At 33.6% G+C, this 19100-nt stretch overlaps 1 protein-coding gene across 1 annotated transcript; it reads right to left on the reverse strand.

Moving 5' to 3' along the window:
* Positions 1-13264: 13264 nt before the first annotated feature.
* LOC133176515 (probable phosphoglycerate mutase) lies at positions 13265-18735 on the reverse strand. Its single transcript, XM_061311633.1, has 6 exons — positions 18546-18735; positions 17175-17384; positions 16761-16844; positions 16041-16139; positions 14433-14541; positions 13265-13797 (listed from the first exon to the last, which is right to left on the reverse strand). Exons 1-6 carry the CDS (start codon positions 18672-18674, stop codon positions 13676-13678), a joined length of 753 nt encoding a protein of 250 aa, XP_061167617.1. The 5' UTR covers positions 18675-18735; the 3' UTR covers positions 13265-13675.
* Between the last annotated feature and the right edge of the window lie 365 nt (positions 18736-19100).

Genomic DNA, 19100 nt, shown 5'->3' on the forward strand with positions numbered 1-19100 from the left:
GAACCTACACCATTCAGTCAACTGAATGGTGACAAAAGTCTGAAAAGGTCACTGAATGCCAGAGCTCTGTCATTCAGTCATCTTTCAGTATACTTTCAGTCACCCTTCAGTTAACTGAATGGCAGAGTTTCATCCTGTGATATCTCAAAGATTAATGAGGTTCTGAAGTTTAAATGCCTCCCCAATTCCCAAATATACCCAAGACTATTATTATTTTACCTTGACTACATGAACCTGAAACAAAAATGTAAAATCATGACTTATCCAATGATTGAGGACATCTAAGGTATTCAGATTGCATGTATTTTGATTGACGGTTCAAAGTTCGTGACTGAACAAGATTTGCATCATAATCTCAACATCTCATCTTTGAGATTTGACCTGATGTCAAGCTTATCAGCTTAGTTTGAGGCCATTCATATCAAGAGTTGCAGAAATATGGTTGAAAATATTCTATTGATATCTCATTGCTTGAACTTTACCTTTGAAGGATGGAACTGAGTGAAGATAATGACAGATCATGGACAACAACATAATGAAGTTTGAATTCATTCCAGTTAAAGGCTAAAAAGTTCTGACCAAGAAACAGGGGTTGATTTTGCATTCTGTAAATTAATCCAATAATAACATGGTTTAATCATGTGAGATTTACCAGTAAAAAGTTGGGTTTTTTTTTTCATCTTAAAATTACACTTAATACCACAGTGACTGCAATATTCTAACAAAAAAGATCTATAGCAACAGAGATACTGATGAACCCGGTTTTTATTAATATCCCACCTTGTAGTAAAATACACGAATGCATTACTGCACCTTTTATCGTTATCTTCACCTTTTTCATTTAAAGAAAATATAGACAAAATCTGTACGACTGAATGACTTTACCATCGAAAGTATCGGCTTGCACTGCGCCAACAACAATGGACTTAATCACTAAACGCAACCTGGTCCTGCTATATACAGATATAGGGTACATGAGTCACTCAGGTGACCTATTATTATCTGTTATCGTCCGCCGTCGTCCAACGTCCTTCAATCATTGTTTGTCTGTCGTAAATTTTGAATATTTTCAGCTTTTTATTGTATCTATTTCAGCCAAAGTTGGTACAAAGAATCTACTAATGTGTATGAAGGAGGACAAAAATTGTAAATTTCATGGTCTCTGACTCCTTTGGACCTGATGGGTGTGGCCAAACCATTAAAATTAGAGCAATCTCCAAAAGTCGTTTTCTTTACGCAATGAGTCCTTTACCAAAATTGTAAAACTCATAGATCCTGAGTTTAGGGTTCTGGCTGCAGGATATGGGACAAAGCTAGTCATACTGAAAGCTATTAGTTCCATGTGTATCTGTTTAGTATTTCCCATGAAGCAATTTGTATTGTAGGTATTATTTAGCAGCATGCCATAATTCAAAAATCACAAGAGAGTTCCTCAGACGAAATGTGGTTTTTGCAATTCCTGGAACAGTCCTGATTCACAACCAAAGAAAACATTTGGGATCAGATAAAGAAGACCAAATCTTACTCAAAACATGCCAACAACTTATAAATTAAAAGATAAGTGGAAATCACTCTAGCGAGAACGGTGCTTAATTCCAAAATAAGTTCTCTGATAACTTAGCATGTCTTAATGCATTGAGGCTATTATCCATTCAAAAAAGGGGAGCAATTGCAACTTATTACTAAAAGTTATTATCAATTATGAATATAAAAAATAAAATAGCAAAAGTCATTATATTTCTGTTCACAAAGCATGTTAGGTTAAAAAGTTTTTTGAGCTGTAATGATGTGCTTTATCTTCTTTCTCCTGGACATCTAGGAGACAAGCTGCATAAAGACGGTAATGAATATATCTCACCGAACGCTTCCAGGTGGGGCCAAAGTGGTCATAGCCTGAGAAACATAACTATCAGGTGATCGGGGCCTTTTATTTGTACAAACAGACAAACATACCCAAACCAATTTGTGTCCTCATGCTGGAGAAGACATAATTACCAGATGTCCCTTTAGTGTGTTTCAAGGTACTAAAATGTGTAAGTTTCTAATTTTTATCAATCATTTGCATTCATTTCCTTACGACAAACAAATGTTATCAATATTAGTTTCCATCAATTATACTTTTTTATTATACATACAATTTATCGTTTATCACAAAGCCGGTTTACTAGATCGGAATTATTAGGGAGGGGTCATGTAGAACTGAGGTTTCTATAAATTCTTTTAAAGCTATAAACCACATGTAACAACTTATTTGTGTGTATACATGTACTCTTATAATCAAAATAATCATATGAATTTCCTTTTTTTATTGCCCCGTAATCGAAGACTCGGGGCATATTGCTTTGCTCTGTCCGTCCGTCATTCTATCTATCTGTCTGCCTAGCTGTTTTTCTGTCTGCCTGCTCGTCTACAAAACTTTAAGGGTGCTTGGACACATATTTGAAGTTAATATTTTCTCATATTTTCTGTATAATATCACGACTTATATATCGCAATAGCATTTCACACGAAAATATAATAAAAACTGGAAATCTGGAGATTATTGGAACTACGAATTCCGGGACGTGTTTGATTAACACATCTTTGCACTTATCCTGGTACACAAATTTCAACCTTATCCTTAATATTTAAGAAAAGAAGCGATTCTGTCATAACCGAATAGTACATCTATAATCCAGAAAATTCAGAGTAGAAATGTTCGAAAGCAAAACCAAATCATCAGTATTGTCAGTCCGTGTTCTGTGATGTGTACAGAGTTTAACAAATTGGACACACCCGTGAAACGTAAACTGTTTTTGTAAACAGGGCACGAGCTCTGTTATTGTTAATGTTTACGATTCACCGGGTGTGTTCAATTGTTAAACTCTGCACACACCACTGAGCACGGACAAGTTTACAATACTGTGAGTGGGTTTTTGCTTTCGAACATTTCTACTCTGAATTTTCTGGGTCATAGTTTTAATATTTTTCATTAATACACAACAAAATTTCCACTTTTCTTAAATATTAAGAATAAAATTAAAATCTGTGAAAGCGCAAGGATGTATCAATCCAACGCGTCCAGAAATTCGAAGTTTTGATAACTTTGAGATGAAATAAGATTTTTATTATATTTTAGTATGAAATGCTGTAGCAACATATAAGTCATGAAATTATACAGAAAATTTGAGAAAATATTAACTTCAAATCTGTATCCATGCACCTTTAACCTCATAAGCTCATAACTTTTGATTGGTTGGAGCTGGGGCTTTCAAATTGCACATCACGGTGCGCAGCACAGTTGAGGCTGCAGTAAGGAGGCGGGGCCTAATTTATACGGGAAATGCTTACTATGACATCACTCAAAAATATAAGTTCTTCAAATTATGACAAAATGAAATGATTTGCTATTTTAAACTGTTGCATAGCTTTAAACTACATCAATACTAGATATTGCATGCATTTTTGTAGCTGGTTAAATCCCACACATCAATATAAAAACAATTCACTGATCGCAATGCACTTGTCAATGTGACGTCATATCGTAAAATTTGACGCAGTTTGTATGCAGTGAGAGGCGGATCAAGTTATATTTCATACAATGAAAAATGTATTTTGTAATTAAATAAAATATTATTTGCAGATATATAAGAGGTCATTAACTTGGATGCGATGTCTATTTTATGAATTTATTAATATACTTACCGTACATTCACTAGACAAGTGAAACTGCCGTATATTTGTATGCAAATTCATTGAAGGGTAATAGAAGGGTAGTAATAAATCGATATATTGCAGGGGCATACCCTCAATGAATTATGACAAGCTTTTACACATAAACTCAAGGAGTATGAAGATATTTGAAAAGTGCTGCGAACCTGTTGAATTCTTGCAAATGAATTAATTATATCTATATTTAATGTACTTGACCAGCGAAATATTCAATATACGGTCTAACAAATGTAATTTTAACAATCAAATAGTAGAATCTATATAGGTTCGCAGCACTTTTCACAAACTACAAAGAGTGTTGAAAATAATTATAAATTAAACTTAGATTTTTAACTTGGTTATGCCCTTGCAATATTGGAATTTATAGATGACCTCAATGCTTCAGGTATATTTGCTAAAATCACGTGACTGCCAAATCTAATTGTCCTCGACATGTAGTTTTCAACCACATTGCATTTCTCCGATAATAGCAAAGTCCTAAAAAGAATCGCCCATCCTTGGAAAGAATATATTTTCTATCTAAAAAATTCGCCGATATTTCCATTTGGCTCCTTAACTGTACTGCGTGTATTTCTTGTGATCTTTCTCGGGTACCAACATATTTGACCTCTTGACCTTGACCTTGGAGTTTGACCCACTTTTAAAAATGTTACCAAACGTTAACCATGACCAAAACTTTTGAACCATTGGTGCAAGGGTTTTATTCCTCATGTGTATTTATTGTGATAAAACCTTTTCTACGATACAAATATTTTTAACCTTGGCCTTGGAGTTTGACCTACTTTTAAAAAATTCTTATCTTGACCGTATTTTTTGAATGGTTGGGGCTAGGGCTTTCGTATTTCACAGGCGTATTCCTTGTGACAAAACCTTTTCTTAAGGACATCCTCAACGTACATGTAAGCGTATTTTACAATGTATCTTTCCCACTGATAATTTCCCGAGATATTCTAATTCATAGTACCATCAGATGTCCTTCGACAAAAAATCAGCATACATTACCAAAAGCATCGAAAAGATAACAAATGATAAAAATCCTTGTGTTTTCTTAAAAATTTTGAAAAATTAACAAAATATAGTTTAGCTAGTATTTCCTATATATTTCATTCAGAGGAGATGCTCAGCATTATCAGGATAGTAAAACTGCACAAAGTCCATTCAATTATTAGAACTCTTAAATTATACAGGGAATAAGAAATTAAAGTTTAAAACTACATTGCGTATGTCCTTAAATACCAATATTTTTTACCTTGACTTTGGAGTTTTACCTACTTTTGAAAAACTTTAAAATTGGCCCTAACTTTTGAACGGTTGGTATGAGGGCTTTCGTATTTCACAGGTGTATTCCTTGTGACAAGTCCCTTTCTTAAGTACCAGTGTTTTTTGACGTCATGATGTAGAAATTAAAGTTTGACCGACTCTTGAAAAGCTTTTAAAAAAGCTTTAACTTTCTGAATTGTTGTTGCATATATCGTTGTTTTCATATTACACAGGTATATTCCTTGTGACAAGACCTTTCTTTCGGTACCACCAATGTTGATCTTTTGACTTTGACCTTGGATTTTGACTTGCATTAGAGAAATTTTTACTTTCGCCATGAGCTGCCATATGGGGGCATCATATTTTCACAAACGCATTCTTTTAGTGCTCCATTACTTTCAAATCCCTTTAAAAGCTTTTTAACGTAACAACTTTCTACAAATAAAAACAACTTTGGATTGTGTTTAAAAATAAGAAGAAAATATACACTGAAAGTAATTTGATGATCAAGAAAAAAAAATATTTTCCCTTATCTAGGAGAGGAAGATGTGGATGATTTTTAACTTTGCGATCTTTGATGATGTCATAAATCAGCCTTGCACATACCCCATATGTCAAGGATGACCTCATTTTACGAAAAAAATAAGTTTATCAAAAAATATTCACTTCTGCACTAAGTCATACATATGGAAACTCACTAAAGCCTATTGGGCTAATTTATGTAAAACATTAATTTTATGGATCCTTATAAGCGTAACTCCTTAATATATCCTATATTCATAAAACACTTTAATACGTATATTTTAACACTCTTCAAAACTCAGGGAATGAAAATCACTTCGCTATAAGCGAGATTCATTATAAGCGCGTTCGATGTTACCGTGTTTTACTGTGAATTTTAGGTTTGGGGTTATTATTATCTCGCATGTTATTCAAATCTCTTGAACATCATTTTGGTTTACTCATACTAATTTATGCATTCCATCTATAATACTAGTAAGTATTCCGATATGACGCGATAAATTTCGTGTTAATTCGCAAAAGTTTCAGTTTATAATGTTTAAGTTCAATTGGCGGTGATAAATTTGCAATGAAAGTTCATTATAATCACTTTACTTTTGAATACTCACGAAAATTAAGCATATAATGTTCAATTTTAATTTGTTTTCTAAATCCCCAGTGAAAGCTCCTTGAAGTACATATACTAGTACATGTATAAGGAACAAAGAATCTACCGCCTTAATAATTCATGCTATCGGAAAGCAAAGATATTAGATTCATTTCTCATTTCCGAATTAAAAATTTATACCCTGTGATTTATGGTCGTGCAAATGAGTATATTTCTTCTTGAAGCAGGTTGGATACATATCCAATAATATCAGATAGCAACGGCGGTCTGTTACATGCATTCAAATTACTATGTTTATATCTAACTGTGGAAGCTAATTACTTATTTTTCAATTTGTTATAGATGAAAAAAGCAAACTATTTTTGTGCTGCAAAGGTGGAATAACAACACCAAAATGTTTTAGATCTGATATTTATAATGAAACATCATTACAAAGTTCAAACAATGACGAATGCGTTGTCCTTAGTTTCATTCAGAACGTTTTGCAATGACACCTGTAGGAATGAAGGTGGATTATCATTGAAAATCCTAACCGTTTAGAGACAGCTTCTTTGCATTGAGGCGTTATCTACACTAATTAAACAGTTATCTCTGAACAGAGTGCCTTCCTAATTTGGAACAATATTATATTTCGTTCAAAACCAATATTTTTTATTAATACAGATAAAACGCAATGTTTATGAATTATATTATATTTCATACCTTTGTTGCTATAAGAATAAGACAAAATTATATTTCGGGACATATTGCAAAACTAGCAATATTGACATTTTGTCATATGTAGACATTTCATTCGGGTATATGTACGAGGGGTTATCAAAAAATTCGTGGACTAGCACCACAAAATTAAAACCGCTTAAGGTACATCAATGAATTTTCAAACATTTATTAAGTATCATCTTTCTATTTACATAATAAATTATAAATCATAAAATTTATTTTTTAATAAATTGTTAATGTTTTTGTAAGCAATGGTATGTCCAGGCGGAGCAACCTCAAACATGACGTTTTTTTTTCTGAGTGTAACTAAGAAAAACTTTTGATACGAGCATTTGTCATCCAAAAATCTCACTTATGTGGTATGAACAATTATTCCGTAAAATTTGCAATTATTACCTCATGCATTTTGTAAGTTCTATGAAATTTTATTGTAAATTTTATATTATATTATATAAGGGGTTAAAAATGACGACAAAGGGGGAGGGGTTTCTTTTTCCAACATTCTATAATGTTTCACCCCTGCAAAAATGTGTATAGATCTAAGAAAAGTTAAAATGGGCTACAGAGAAATAAATTGAATCCAGAGTACTTTTGAATGCCAAAAAAATTACGAGAGAGGAGAGATGTACAGTTATTCCCGATTGTAGTCAGAATGTCCAAAGTCAGTCACGTCGAAACATGTGGGTAGATATTGAACTCCTACAAGCAAATTATGCTGGCATAATGAAGTAAGGATCTTTCCCTTTATGTAAAGATCCATTTACAATATTATATGCATTGAAATCATCTGTTCGTGACATTGTAAAGTCATATCAACAAGACGGGTTTAAGTCTTTACATAACTCCAGGGAATATCGTCAAATTAAGTGTATGAGATAGAGAAAGCGGACATTAAGAAACAATGACGTCATCGGACATCATGAAACTAAACATCGGGTGATCATACAATGTCTTTTTTATTTAAAGATAATTTAGCAAATTATCAAATTAGCAAATTATCAACGTATTAAACTAAAATTTCTTAAACTTTTGTTTTTTACGTTCGTTCCTTATAAATTTTGTAAACACAGACTACATATTAGTTTTATCGCATCAGTCCACGAACTTTTCGATAACCCCTCGTATGAATTGAAGAACATAAGATATAATAATCTGAAATCAATTGTAAAAATACTTTGATTTACTCTAGTGAAAACTTTAATGATTTTAGTGAACTAGAATGAACCATAGATTTTTTTTGTTGCCCAGGGCGTGCTTCTTTATCAGTCGACCTGTTTTTATATTCCTATGAAGCAGCTTTGATTTAGAAACATCTACATGAGAAAGAGAAAACACTTGTTTTTACCTTCAACCTTGACATATATATATATATATATATATATATATATATATATATATATATATATATATATATATATATATGGACGACATATTATCAAACAACAATAGTTACATATACAAATGTACTCCCATTCATATGCTTAATCGATATATACATGTACAAGTGAACTTGAAATAAAAGACACCACAGAGTCTGCCACATCTGTTTCATATTTGGATGTGTAACTGACTGTGTACGATAAAGGTCAACTAACAACTAAATTGTATGACAAACGAGATGACTTAGCTTTTCCATCAACTTTACTTATTTATCTAGTCATATTCCGCTATCACGAGATATGATTTTACATTCCCAACGTATTCAATACTCAAGAGCATGCTCCGAGTACGATAATTTTTTTAACCGAGGCAGGATACTGACAGATAAGTAGATGTTACAGGAATTTCAATAACATCGTTTAAAGTCAGCATTTCGTAAATTCTATGGTCGTTATAATGACCCTAATTGTTAGTAACCTATCATTGAGTCGCATTTGGACTGACAAGCTTCATACCAATTGTTAAGCATGTGCTTTTATACTGAAATCAACTATTAAGTGTTTCGTCTAGCCGATCAATACATAGGGCTCACAGCGGGTGTTACCGGTCAACAGGGGATGCTTACTCCTCCATGGCTCCTGATTCTCTGGAATTTCCAGGAATCCCTGTTTTATGCTCTGTTGACAGATGTGTATTGTTTATATTTTTTTTTTGAGATCGATCACTGTTCGATCCGTTATTTTACCTTTTGCAGCATAATCAATAGAGCCCTGTCCAACCTCCAAAACCTCTAATATGGGCAGTGAATTTCCAAGTTTTGGAAGAGACATCCTTGCTAAGTTTAGCCATGCAATTAGTTTGTCAAGTAAAAATCAAGGGTATAGAAGAATAATTTTAAAGAATTCTTGCATTTCCTCAATATAATTCATAGACCTCCACCCTAATTCCAGAACCCCTTACCCAGAATTTCACAATATTGGAAGAGGCACCCTTCTTCATCTAAACCATGCATTTAATTTGTTTGCTTAATACCCAGGAACAGAAAAGAAGATTTTCAAGTAAATAATACATTTTCACTATATAATCAATAGATCGCAGTCTAAACCAATCCCTGATCCAGGGAATGATGAATTTTAAAAGAGGTGCTCTTGCTCATCATAACCATGCACTTAAATTGTCCTCTAAAAATACAGCGGGAGGGAAACTTTTTTTAAAGAATGTTTGCATTTGCAGTATAAAATTAATAGGGCCCCGGCCTAATTCCAGAATACCTGACCCAGGGGTCAAGAATGTCACAAAATTTCACAATTTTGGTGGACGGCTCAGTGCTAATTACAATCAAACCAACAGTTTTAAAACTTTCTAATAATTAGGAGTAAGGAAGAATACTTTAAAAGACTGCATTAATCCGGTATAAATCTGACTCAATGGGGGTGGGGACCAGGAAGTTAATATTTTTTGTTTCCCTTTACATGATGGCATGCTAATTTTTTTGGATTAAATTGGCTAAGTGGTTTCCAGAGAAAAAAACTGAAAATATTCAAACATTAACACACGACGGACGACGACGGACGAAAACAGATAGCAATGGATCACTTGGGTGGCTCGAGTGACCTAAAAAGTATTTTCCTTTTAATTTAGTATTGAAAGTTAGTCCAAAAGAAAGGAACCTCTCCCCTCCTTTTCTTTATGGCTATATCCAGCCCCATTGGCTGAAAAACGATGATCCAATGATATGTGCATGTTATACAAAGATCGTAATATCAATGCTAAGAAACCTATAAAATGTAGTATTTAAATTATCTTTAAAAATGCGACAGAACTTAAATAAATGAACTTTTCCACAGAATTAAATTAAGCATAAACTTATTGTGCTCTACAAATACCGATCGTTTTCTTATTATTAAGCGAATATTTATTTTTTTAAGGAAGGTGAACTGAAGATTACGCTTTTGCACTAATAAATATCGGATAATTTTCGCGTGTGTAAACTGCTTTGCATCAACTAAATAGCGGAAATCCCCACCTCGTTAACTCGAATTGGAGTTTCCAGCTTCACTTAATGGCCGTTAACTGTGATGGGCACAGCTAATGTTCGGCGGTTTACTTTGATTCCAATAATTCATGTTTTTCTTTTCGTTTTGATATTATGTTTAAAAAAGCTACACATTTTTCATTTCTCCCGGAAAAAGCTTCTCTTACTTTCAGGTTAAGCTATTTTATCTTTTTCTATGGGGGAGATTTCCCCCATTTACGTTCTTCTGTTTCTTTGAAAAAATAACATTTATTTTGAAAGTGTCTTTGTAAACAATAATTATCATAATTTTTAATTAGGTTCCAAATTAGTCCCAAATCTGATTATGGCTTAATTTGGAAATACAGAAATGCAATTAAAGATGAAAAAATAAGTTTTCGTTGAGTACAAAGTAAATAATAGCTATTCAACAAGTGCACAGAACGTGAGCTATGGGAACTTTCTTGTTAGTTAAAAGATGAGAAAAATAAATAAATATAACCTTCCCCTCACCCCCCCCCCCCCCACAAATAGATATATTTTTCGCGTTAAAAAAATGTGATATTCAGTGCTAATAAGAATTTTTCTGTATTTGTCAGTTTGATTTCCTGTTAGATGAAGAAAATTATCGATTATGTGTAAAAGACATTAAATATTCAAAAAAAAAAAAATCTAATCAAAGTAGTGACGTACACTGACTCAAAGAACATGTTTAATTTCTGTTCAAAATAAATATATATATGGAACTTCTGAAAGATATTTATTTTTAGTTGAAGTGATTTACCTACTATAAGTAGTATTATTCAGGTGTGGGAAATAAAAGTCATTTTAAGTATGCGGGCTTCCTAGATATGCCATGCATTAAAAACATTATGAATGATGTAGGTAGTTTTACGATTTGAAACTTGGTGCAAAAGTATTATTATTTCAGTAATAAATATGATACATTCACAATAAAGGAGGTTCGTAGTCAATTTGTCTACTATTTGAAAACATCGTTGTAACGGGTATACAATAATAAAACAAGTATCCATTTCAAAGGAAATGGTCGTGAAATGTATTTACAGCTTCTTGACCGATTTATTTCAAAAGTACAAAATAACACGATATAAAAAACGTATCGGTACACCATGTGATAAATATACACGTGTAGAAGTAGACTGCACAGTCTTCCTTGCTTTATCAAACACGTAAAATAATATGAAAATTCCAGAAACCTGCACAACAAATGAAGTAGTCTGTCGTATTTATCGCCAACTTCACATAAACTTAATAATTGAATTTGAAGATATCAATTCATGTATGCATGCAACAATTCAATTAAAGATTAGTTGAAGTATTGCCATCTTCATTTGAATTATTACGCACATTAATTAACTGTGCGCAATTGAATTATTACCATTTTCACAATGATCATCTATTATATTTGTTATTATCTATTATATATCTATATATTTTCTCCAATGATTATCTATTATTTACATGTATGGAATCTTATAAAACACACTTCTTGAAGAAATCAAGTCGGACTTTTCGCTATTTCTTTTTGTACGAGTTATCATTCTTAAACTTGTGCAAAAGTTTTGTTTTCCATAAATTTCTTAGGAGAGTATGGTTTAATTCAATTAATACCTTTCTCTAAAAAGTAATTATTGTGTGTTGGTATTCAATTTTTTTTTTCTCTAGATGGGAGAGGGTCTAAAAAGCAGCTGCATTCCAACCCCTCACTGGAAAGCTCCTGTTCTTGAACATCATGGTAGCTTAGTCGGTAGAGCACTCTCTCCCTGATCGGAAGGTAGGTCTTGGATTCGAACCTCGGCCATGACTGTCGATAAAAAATAGGTAGCAACTGTTCCTTCCCGCAAGCGCTTGGCACTTTGAAGTGAAAGTTGCTAGTCATTTGGATGAGACCTTATTAATAAATAAAGAACCCTCACTGCTCAATGGCCCCGAGTGCCAAGTAAAGGGCTAAATTTGAAGCCCTTCACCGGTATATCGGTATGGTGATGTCTGTATATGAGTGAAAAATTCTTGAATTGGATGTAAAATAAAATACAATCAATCCTGTTTCTTGCATAGTGTTCATAAATTATTCATCATTACCTCTTATATTATTGCAAGATAAACACCAGGGGTGTGCAATTAAAAAATTCAAGTACTAGCCCACGGGCTAGTGGCAGCAATAAAGTTACTAGCCCCAAGTAAAAAGTTACTAGCCCAAATATAGAGGCAAAAATTAAAAACTAATATTGAAAAAAAGTTAATTGTTGAAAAAGTCAAGGTACTAACTAAAGGTAATTCTTTTTAAAATTAAAGTTTAATTCTCACTAGTGAAATTTAATCATATATAAATTAATGATTATGATAGAAAATGAAAAAGAATTTAAATCTTCCCTTTTTCTGATCATTGCACTTGCTCATCTAAAACAAAGCAAAAATCATTTTGTTTTCATCTTAACATACTTAAATCATTAGAAATACACTGGAAATATATTTTGTTTTAATTGCATACCACTTATCTTTCAGCTGATTGAGTGATTGTAAATAATTTAATGAGATATCTGCATGTATTTACCATAAACAAAAGAATGGAGGAAATTCGGATTAGGGAAAAAACGATCGTTTTTTGAAGTAAATAAGTCAGGTAATACTGCAAAATGGATAAGATTATGGAGATTTATGGACAATAGGAGCATGCAGCCTGGAAAATTTTCACTGGTTGGGAATTTAAGAGCAAAAAATGAGTGAAATTACCGGTTGTGCTTTTCATGTATTACATGTGTAGTTTTAATTTCTACTAGCCCAAGGGGCTACCTCCGTGCAGAAAACCACTAGCCCGACCCCCGAAAATGGTAGCCCCGGGCGTCGGGCGATGCTAATTGCACACCCCTGAACACTATATAAATGCTATCATAAATTTCATTTCATTACAGTGAAATAAAATACTTGAACGTCCTTCTCTGAATAAATAAATGTACTGTCAAACTATTAATAAAGAAACAACAGGAAATTCTTCTTTTTTTTCCCCTCGTAAAACAAATCTGAAGAAATTATTTAAGACCTTTTTAGTACAGGTTTATTTAAAAGCAATGTCAACAGTCTGCAAAACATATAACAAAAAACCATAATTGTCCAAATGATTCTACTCATGTGGTTGTTATAAATGTAACATATAACTGTATCACATTTTATTTTTTAAAAATCATAATTCTGGGGAGAAAACAATCAAGTATTATGGCAGAAAATGTTTTATCAATTCTCATCCTAGAAAAAACTACTTTAACATAGTTTTGTATTTAGAAGTAATTAACACTATTATGAATTAAAAGGCATTATAATACATTACAATATACTAAACCTCTTCTGTAAAATGGGACACAAAACAAAATTCTAAAGATAAATTAAATACGCAACAGTCAAGCACTAACTGGAAATACATACTGGGGTTATGACCTCTGAACTTATTTTGCTTTTCCTTGATTGGCTACCCTCTCCATGGCAGCCTTGACCTCTGCTTCATCAGCCAGGTAGTAGTCTTTCACATACTTCATGTTTTCATCCATTTCAATCACCAAGGGGATTCCTAAAAACATGGAATTTGTTTAGCTTGAAGAAAAAAAAATCTTACCAAGACATTTAAAAATAGTTTAGTACAGATTATTATACCTCTACTGATTTTTCCCTATATAAGATTAGATGTGATTTATTCCCTAGAAATCATTATGAATGGACTAATCCCCGTGCGTTAGTCAAGCGAGCTAATCCCTGCTTCGAAAGCTAATTCCCGGTTATTCATAATCCTCTAAATATTACTTTTACATTGGTATGATATGTGAATGGACTAATCCCCCTATGTGTTAGTTCAGTGAGCTAATCCCTGCTTTGAAATCACGCTATCTGAATCCTCTAAATTTTATGTTTGCATCGGTATAATAAAACAGTTAAAAGTATATCATTGCAGGAGTTAGCAAGATTCCAGTTCCCCCCGACCAGGGCTATTTCCCTTGGCTTCGCCTCGGGAAATAGTCCTGGCCTTGGGGAACTGGAATCTTGCTAACTCCCTCAATGATATACTTTAACTGTATACTATCAGTGTTTATATCTGAAGGGATACTCAGTTCTGGGTAAGAGAAAAACTAGTACAAGGTATCAGTGTTTACCTGTAGGGATATTGAGTTCTGGGTAAGAGACAAAACAGTTCAATGTGTCAGAGTTTACCTGTAGGGATGTTGAGTTCTGGGATTTCCGCATCAGGAATGTTCTTGAGGTACTTGACCAATGCTCTCAGACTGTTTCCATGAGCTGAGATTAGCACCCTTTGACCAGACTACAATATAAAACAAAAAAAAATTCTACTTATCAGAGTTCAACACTAACTTTTAAAACATACACTATAGTAGCCTGCAGGGCTAGGAATTTTAAATTCCAACTAGCCTGTTTATGAATACTTGTCCAGCAGTCAAAGGCTGATGGCCGAGTTGCAAAGCAATGAGGGGGGTAGGGGGGTAGGTGAAGGAGGGGATTCCCCTGCTGGTGGGGGTATCAGGAGCCTCCCCCAGAAAATTTTGAAAATAAAGAAGCCAAATCCTGCATTCTGGCTGTATTTTAGGGCAAAATTACATCTTTAAATGTAAGTAAAGATATTTTTCCTTATTGATATTTTGTAAACCACACTTTAATTCAGCATCTACATCAGTGGTTTTAGCCATCAGTGCATTAATTGTATTCTAAGTTTTTATATCATTGGTGATAAATATTTTTGATAGGTCATCCCAAAACAATGTCTGGCAATAGAAAAGTTGACAATCTAACTTTTCTGACGACAATTCAAAAGTTATATTCCTTAAACCTTGATAACAAATTTGGAATTTTTTATTTTATGAATGAATTTTTACAATTGCTTTAAGTGAGTGTATGCAGTATCTTACATTTCAGTAACCCTGCAAGACAAGCTTGATGACTTGTTTAGCAGCCTGACCTCACTTTACAGTTGTCCTGGGTTAGCGGGCTACCGTTAGTTGCATCATCCATACTAATTTAGTGCAGGTAGGGCTTTTAGTTATATGTACTTGGGAATGGACCTGCTCCAAAAACTTTAACCTGGTCACTCATCTGGAAAATGTAGATCAGATCCAGAATCCAAAGCAAGTGTGGTAGTGTCAATCCCTTGATGCATCATTCATGCTAGTTTACACCAGGTAGGGCTTATAGTTATTTGGGAATGAACTTGCTCCACATTAACCTGACAATTCACCTGGAAAATCTAGGTCAGATTCAGCATCCAAAGCATTTGTGGAAGTGTTCATCCGTTGATGCATGAACCATGCAAGTTTGGTCCAGGTAGGGCTTAAAGTTACTTGGGAATGGACTTGCTCTAAAAACTTTAACCTGGTCACTGACTCTTCTGGAAAATCTTGGTCAGTTCCAGCATCCAAAGCAAGAGTGGTGGTGTCCATCCGTTGATGCATCATCCATGCAAGTTTGGTCCAGGTAGGTAGGGCTCATAGTTACTTGGGAGGGACTTGCTCCTAACCGGGACTAAACTTTAACCGGGATGCTAAAGCTAACGCGAATGCCTGGGGTATAGCATAAGCTCATCTTGACTTCATCGAGGTGAACTAAAAAGAGTGTGCTAATATTTCAAGCATCTACGAAGAGTAGTTGCTGAGAATACAGCAACAGAAATTAGTTACAAACAGACAGACATGCAAGGGTAAAACAGTATACAGTAAATAGTATACCTAGAAACTACTTTTGTTTGGCTGTCTGAGTTCATTATTATGCTTATTTTGCATTGGTATGCACACTATACAAACGTAATATTACCTTAATGGTTGGAACTATGATATCATGCCAGTATGGCAGTACTCTGGCTACTGTATCTTTTAAGCATTCACAGGCTGGGACAACTGTGGCATCATATTGCTGAAAAAAATGAATATGTAGAAATAGAATAAACAAATATTTCAAGTTATTTTGTCAAAGATAAAACTACAAATGATTAAAAAAAATTGATTTCTTCATAAAGCTATTGTTTTATTGAAAGGTGTGATTAGAATAATCACATGTAGGGCAGGAGTGAGAGACATAAAAAGCTAGAGAAGTGGGTGGGGCTTTGGATCAAGTATGTGCATTTACAGAATCATGTAAATATAAGTAATAACTGTCAGTTTATTTTTGTTTTATGATGATCAAGGAATTGGCTTGTGTGATGATTCTATACATAAACGCTTTTGATGCAAATTATCACGCAAGCCAATTGCTTGATCACATCATAAAAAGATATAATAGTTATGTAATTTAGAGTTGCATTGTATAGATAGGGATAGGTGTACTTAAATGTGCATGTACTTTCTGGATGATAATCAAAACAAAACACACCACAAGCTTATATATATAAAATATCTATTTAGTTACTTACACTGAAATGCCTATCACTGTACTTAAATGTTCATGCACTTTCTGGATGATAACTTAAACAAAACACAAAGCATGCTTGCTGGAAGACAACTCTAGTTCTATGAAATATCTATTATAGTAACTTACACTGTAACGCCTATCATTAGCTGACCATCTTGGATCTGAGGGTTCCAGTGCTGGAGGTGGAGTGTCATAGGACCTACGCCAAATCTGGAAGGCAAAAAAGCTTTTAACTACACTACAAATATAATCTGCACAATCTTTCTGTTCCCAGTTCATCAATATCTTAATGGTCTTATATATCTTGTTTGTTGCATTTTAGGTAAATAGTTCTAAATTTTTTCATTTGTACATACTGCCATCAATATAGTATTTCTCTCATTTGACAATTGTATTTTAACTATGCTGTGAAAAACTTCCATTGAAAATTGTGACAGAATATGTAGCGTTACTTAACATCACACAGAAAAAAGTACATCTACAGCAGTAATTTTTTCTCAGTGCATTCTAATAACATTGTTTCTTCCATTGCTACAATACCTTCACTTGGGCCTCCCCATATTTTTGTGCCGTCTCTGATTTGTTTAATCCCTGCAGTGCTCCGTAGTGGCGCTCATTCAGTCTCCAGTGCCTGTGGACTGGAATCCAATGAAGATCTAATTCCTCCTGAACCATATACAGTGTTTTTACGGCTCTCTTCAGAACACTGGTGAATGCTATATCAAACTGATAACCTTTCTCTTTTAACATCTGAAATAAAGCAAAGATATGGTCAGAAATGTCAAATTTTTCTTTTGAAAAATGTGAAAATAACAAACAGTGATCACACCATCATTCTTAAATGTCCACAAATTAGGTCCGCAGGACAATTATCATTTCAATGTTTAGAACATTCTATCTAACTTCCGAAATATGTGCCAGTATTTAAATTCTAAAACGCCATGTACTGGCACATATTACATTTGAAAATTATATTGAGATATTGAACAGGTCCAGTACAATCAGTACATTTAACTACGTAGCTAGAATTACCTACCATAGCTTTATTTAGCTACCTCAGGTAGCTTTAATTAGCTATTTCAATGCAACTTTTCACAATTTTGCTTTTTTATTTAAAAACGACAAAAAATCGCAAGTATATGAATACTAATATTTATAGCGAACGCAGCAAGCAGCGCGAATCGCTGCTCACACTGCGAGCTCTAACGACAATGCCTGGGCGAAGAGAAAATTCGGACTTGCACATTGATCCAAATGATTTTATTTTCCACAGTAATTTCTGGACCTAGAGACGGGTCTAATTAAATAGCAAATAATACACAAAAAAGGTGTATCTGTGCTTGCTCCAACGATCGCACTGTCAGCATATTACGTCGGTTTTTTAAAAAAGCAATCCAAAGCAGAGATAGTTTAAACATTGCTGCGTTTGATCCCTTTTAAGCAAATTGTTTGAGTAAATGTAAACAACTCTGCATTTGGTGAGGCATGGATAAGTATGATTACTTCACATTCTGCTGAATATTTACCAATCATCATGTTAACCAGAACTGGTTTTCTTTGTTATTTCATTCAAGAAGTAACTGTTTGGTCACAAATTAACTGTTGTATATAGCCCCAAAACTTGGAGAACTTTGACTGCAATTGCGCAGAAAAAACACACTTCCAAGAGTGATTTTTTCATGCATTGTTTTTAGATGAGTTTACAGTTGAAAATTATCACTGCATCAAAGTGCAATTTTCTGCACATCCATGACATCCGAGAAAAATTCTAATTTAAGAAATAAGTTTGAATTGGTAGCTAATTAAAGCTACTTCAGGTAGGTAGGTAAAGCTATGTAGGTAATTCAAGCTACGTAGCTAAATCTAGTGTCTGTACCAGACCTGTTGAATAGAGAAAACTCGAGTTTTTACCTTTCCTGCATTTTGTGCCTCAACAATTCCAGTCTCAGACAAGTCAGCGTCATGCCAACCACAGAAAAGATTTTTCTTATTCCACTCGCTTTCTCCGTGACGCACACAAACTAATGTGTACTTGGCCATTTTTCCTAGCCAATGGAAAATACAATATTCTTCCTTTGCCGGTTGGTTTCAACTTGACCTTGAATGCAAGTGGCCTTGAGATTCTAATATCTAACCAACACGGGGCCCAAATCCGGATTTATGTTAAATGCGAAAAACGTAACGGTCATAGAATCCGTATAGCTAGTCTGAGGTAAAACTTTATGGTCCAGCTTTCAATAAAATAAAATAAAATAAAATAATTTTAAAATGGTCAATAAACGTTAGTAATGTAATATATTTTTTTCCATTGGATAAAAAATCCATGAGGATACAGTATTAAGCTGAAGAATTTTAATTTATATCTCATTTACAGAAGTGCAAATTCATTTTTACAGTGAAGTATACTATATTCTAGCCTGATAAAAAGAAAATAGGAAAAGAAGAGATGAGGTATAGGAAATTCTC

This window comes from Saccostrea echinata, unplaced genomic scaffold (genome assembly GCF_033153115.1).
Source record: "Saccostrea echinata isolate AGI-Se365-2 ecotype Australia unplaced genomic scaffold, CSIRO_AGI_Sech_v1 ptg000076l, whole genome shotgun sequence".
In the NCBI taxonomy this organism is placed as follows: domain Eukaryota; kingdom Metazoa; phylum Mollusca; class Bivalvia; order Ostreida; family Ostreidae; genus Saccostrea; species Saccostrea echinata.

Excerpts from the sequence above, each read along its gene's own strand:
- LOC133176515 (XM_061311633.1), bottom strand. The coding sequence starts at position 18,674 with ATGGCCAAGTACACATTAGTTTGTGTGCGTCACGGAGAAAGCGAGTGG. Across the intron at positions 17,385-18,545 it reads AGGCACAAAATGCAGGAAAG|ATGTTAAAAGAGAAAGGTTA; the intron begins GTAAAAACTCGA and ends GCTTTATTTCAG. Across the intron at positions 14,542-16,040 it reads TCATAGTTCCAACCATTAAG|TCTGGTCAAAGGGTGCTAAT; the intron begins GTAATATTACGT and ends TTTATATTGTAG.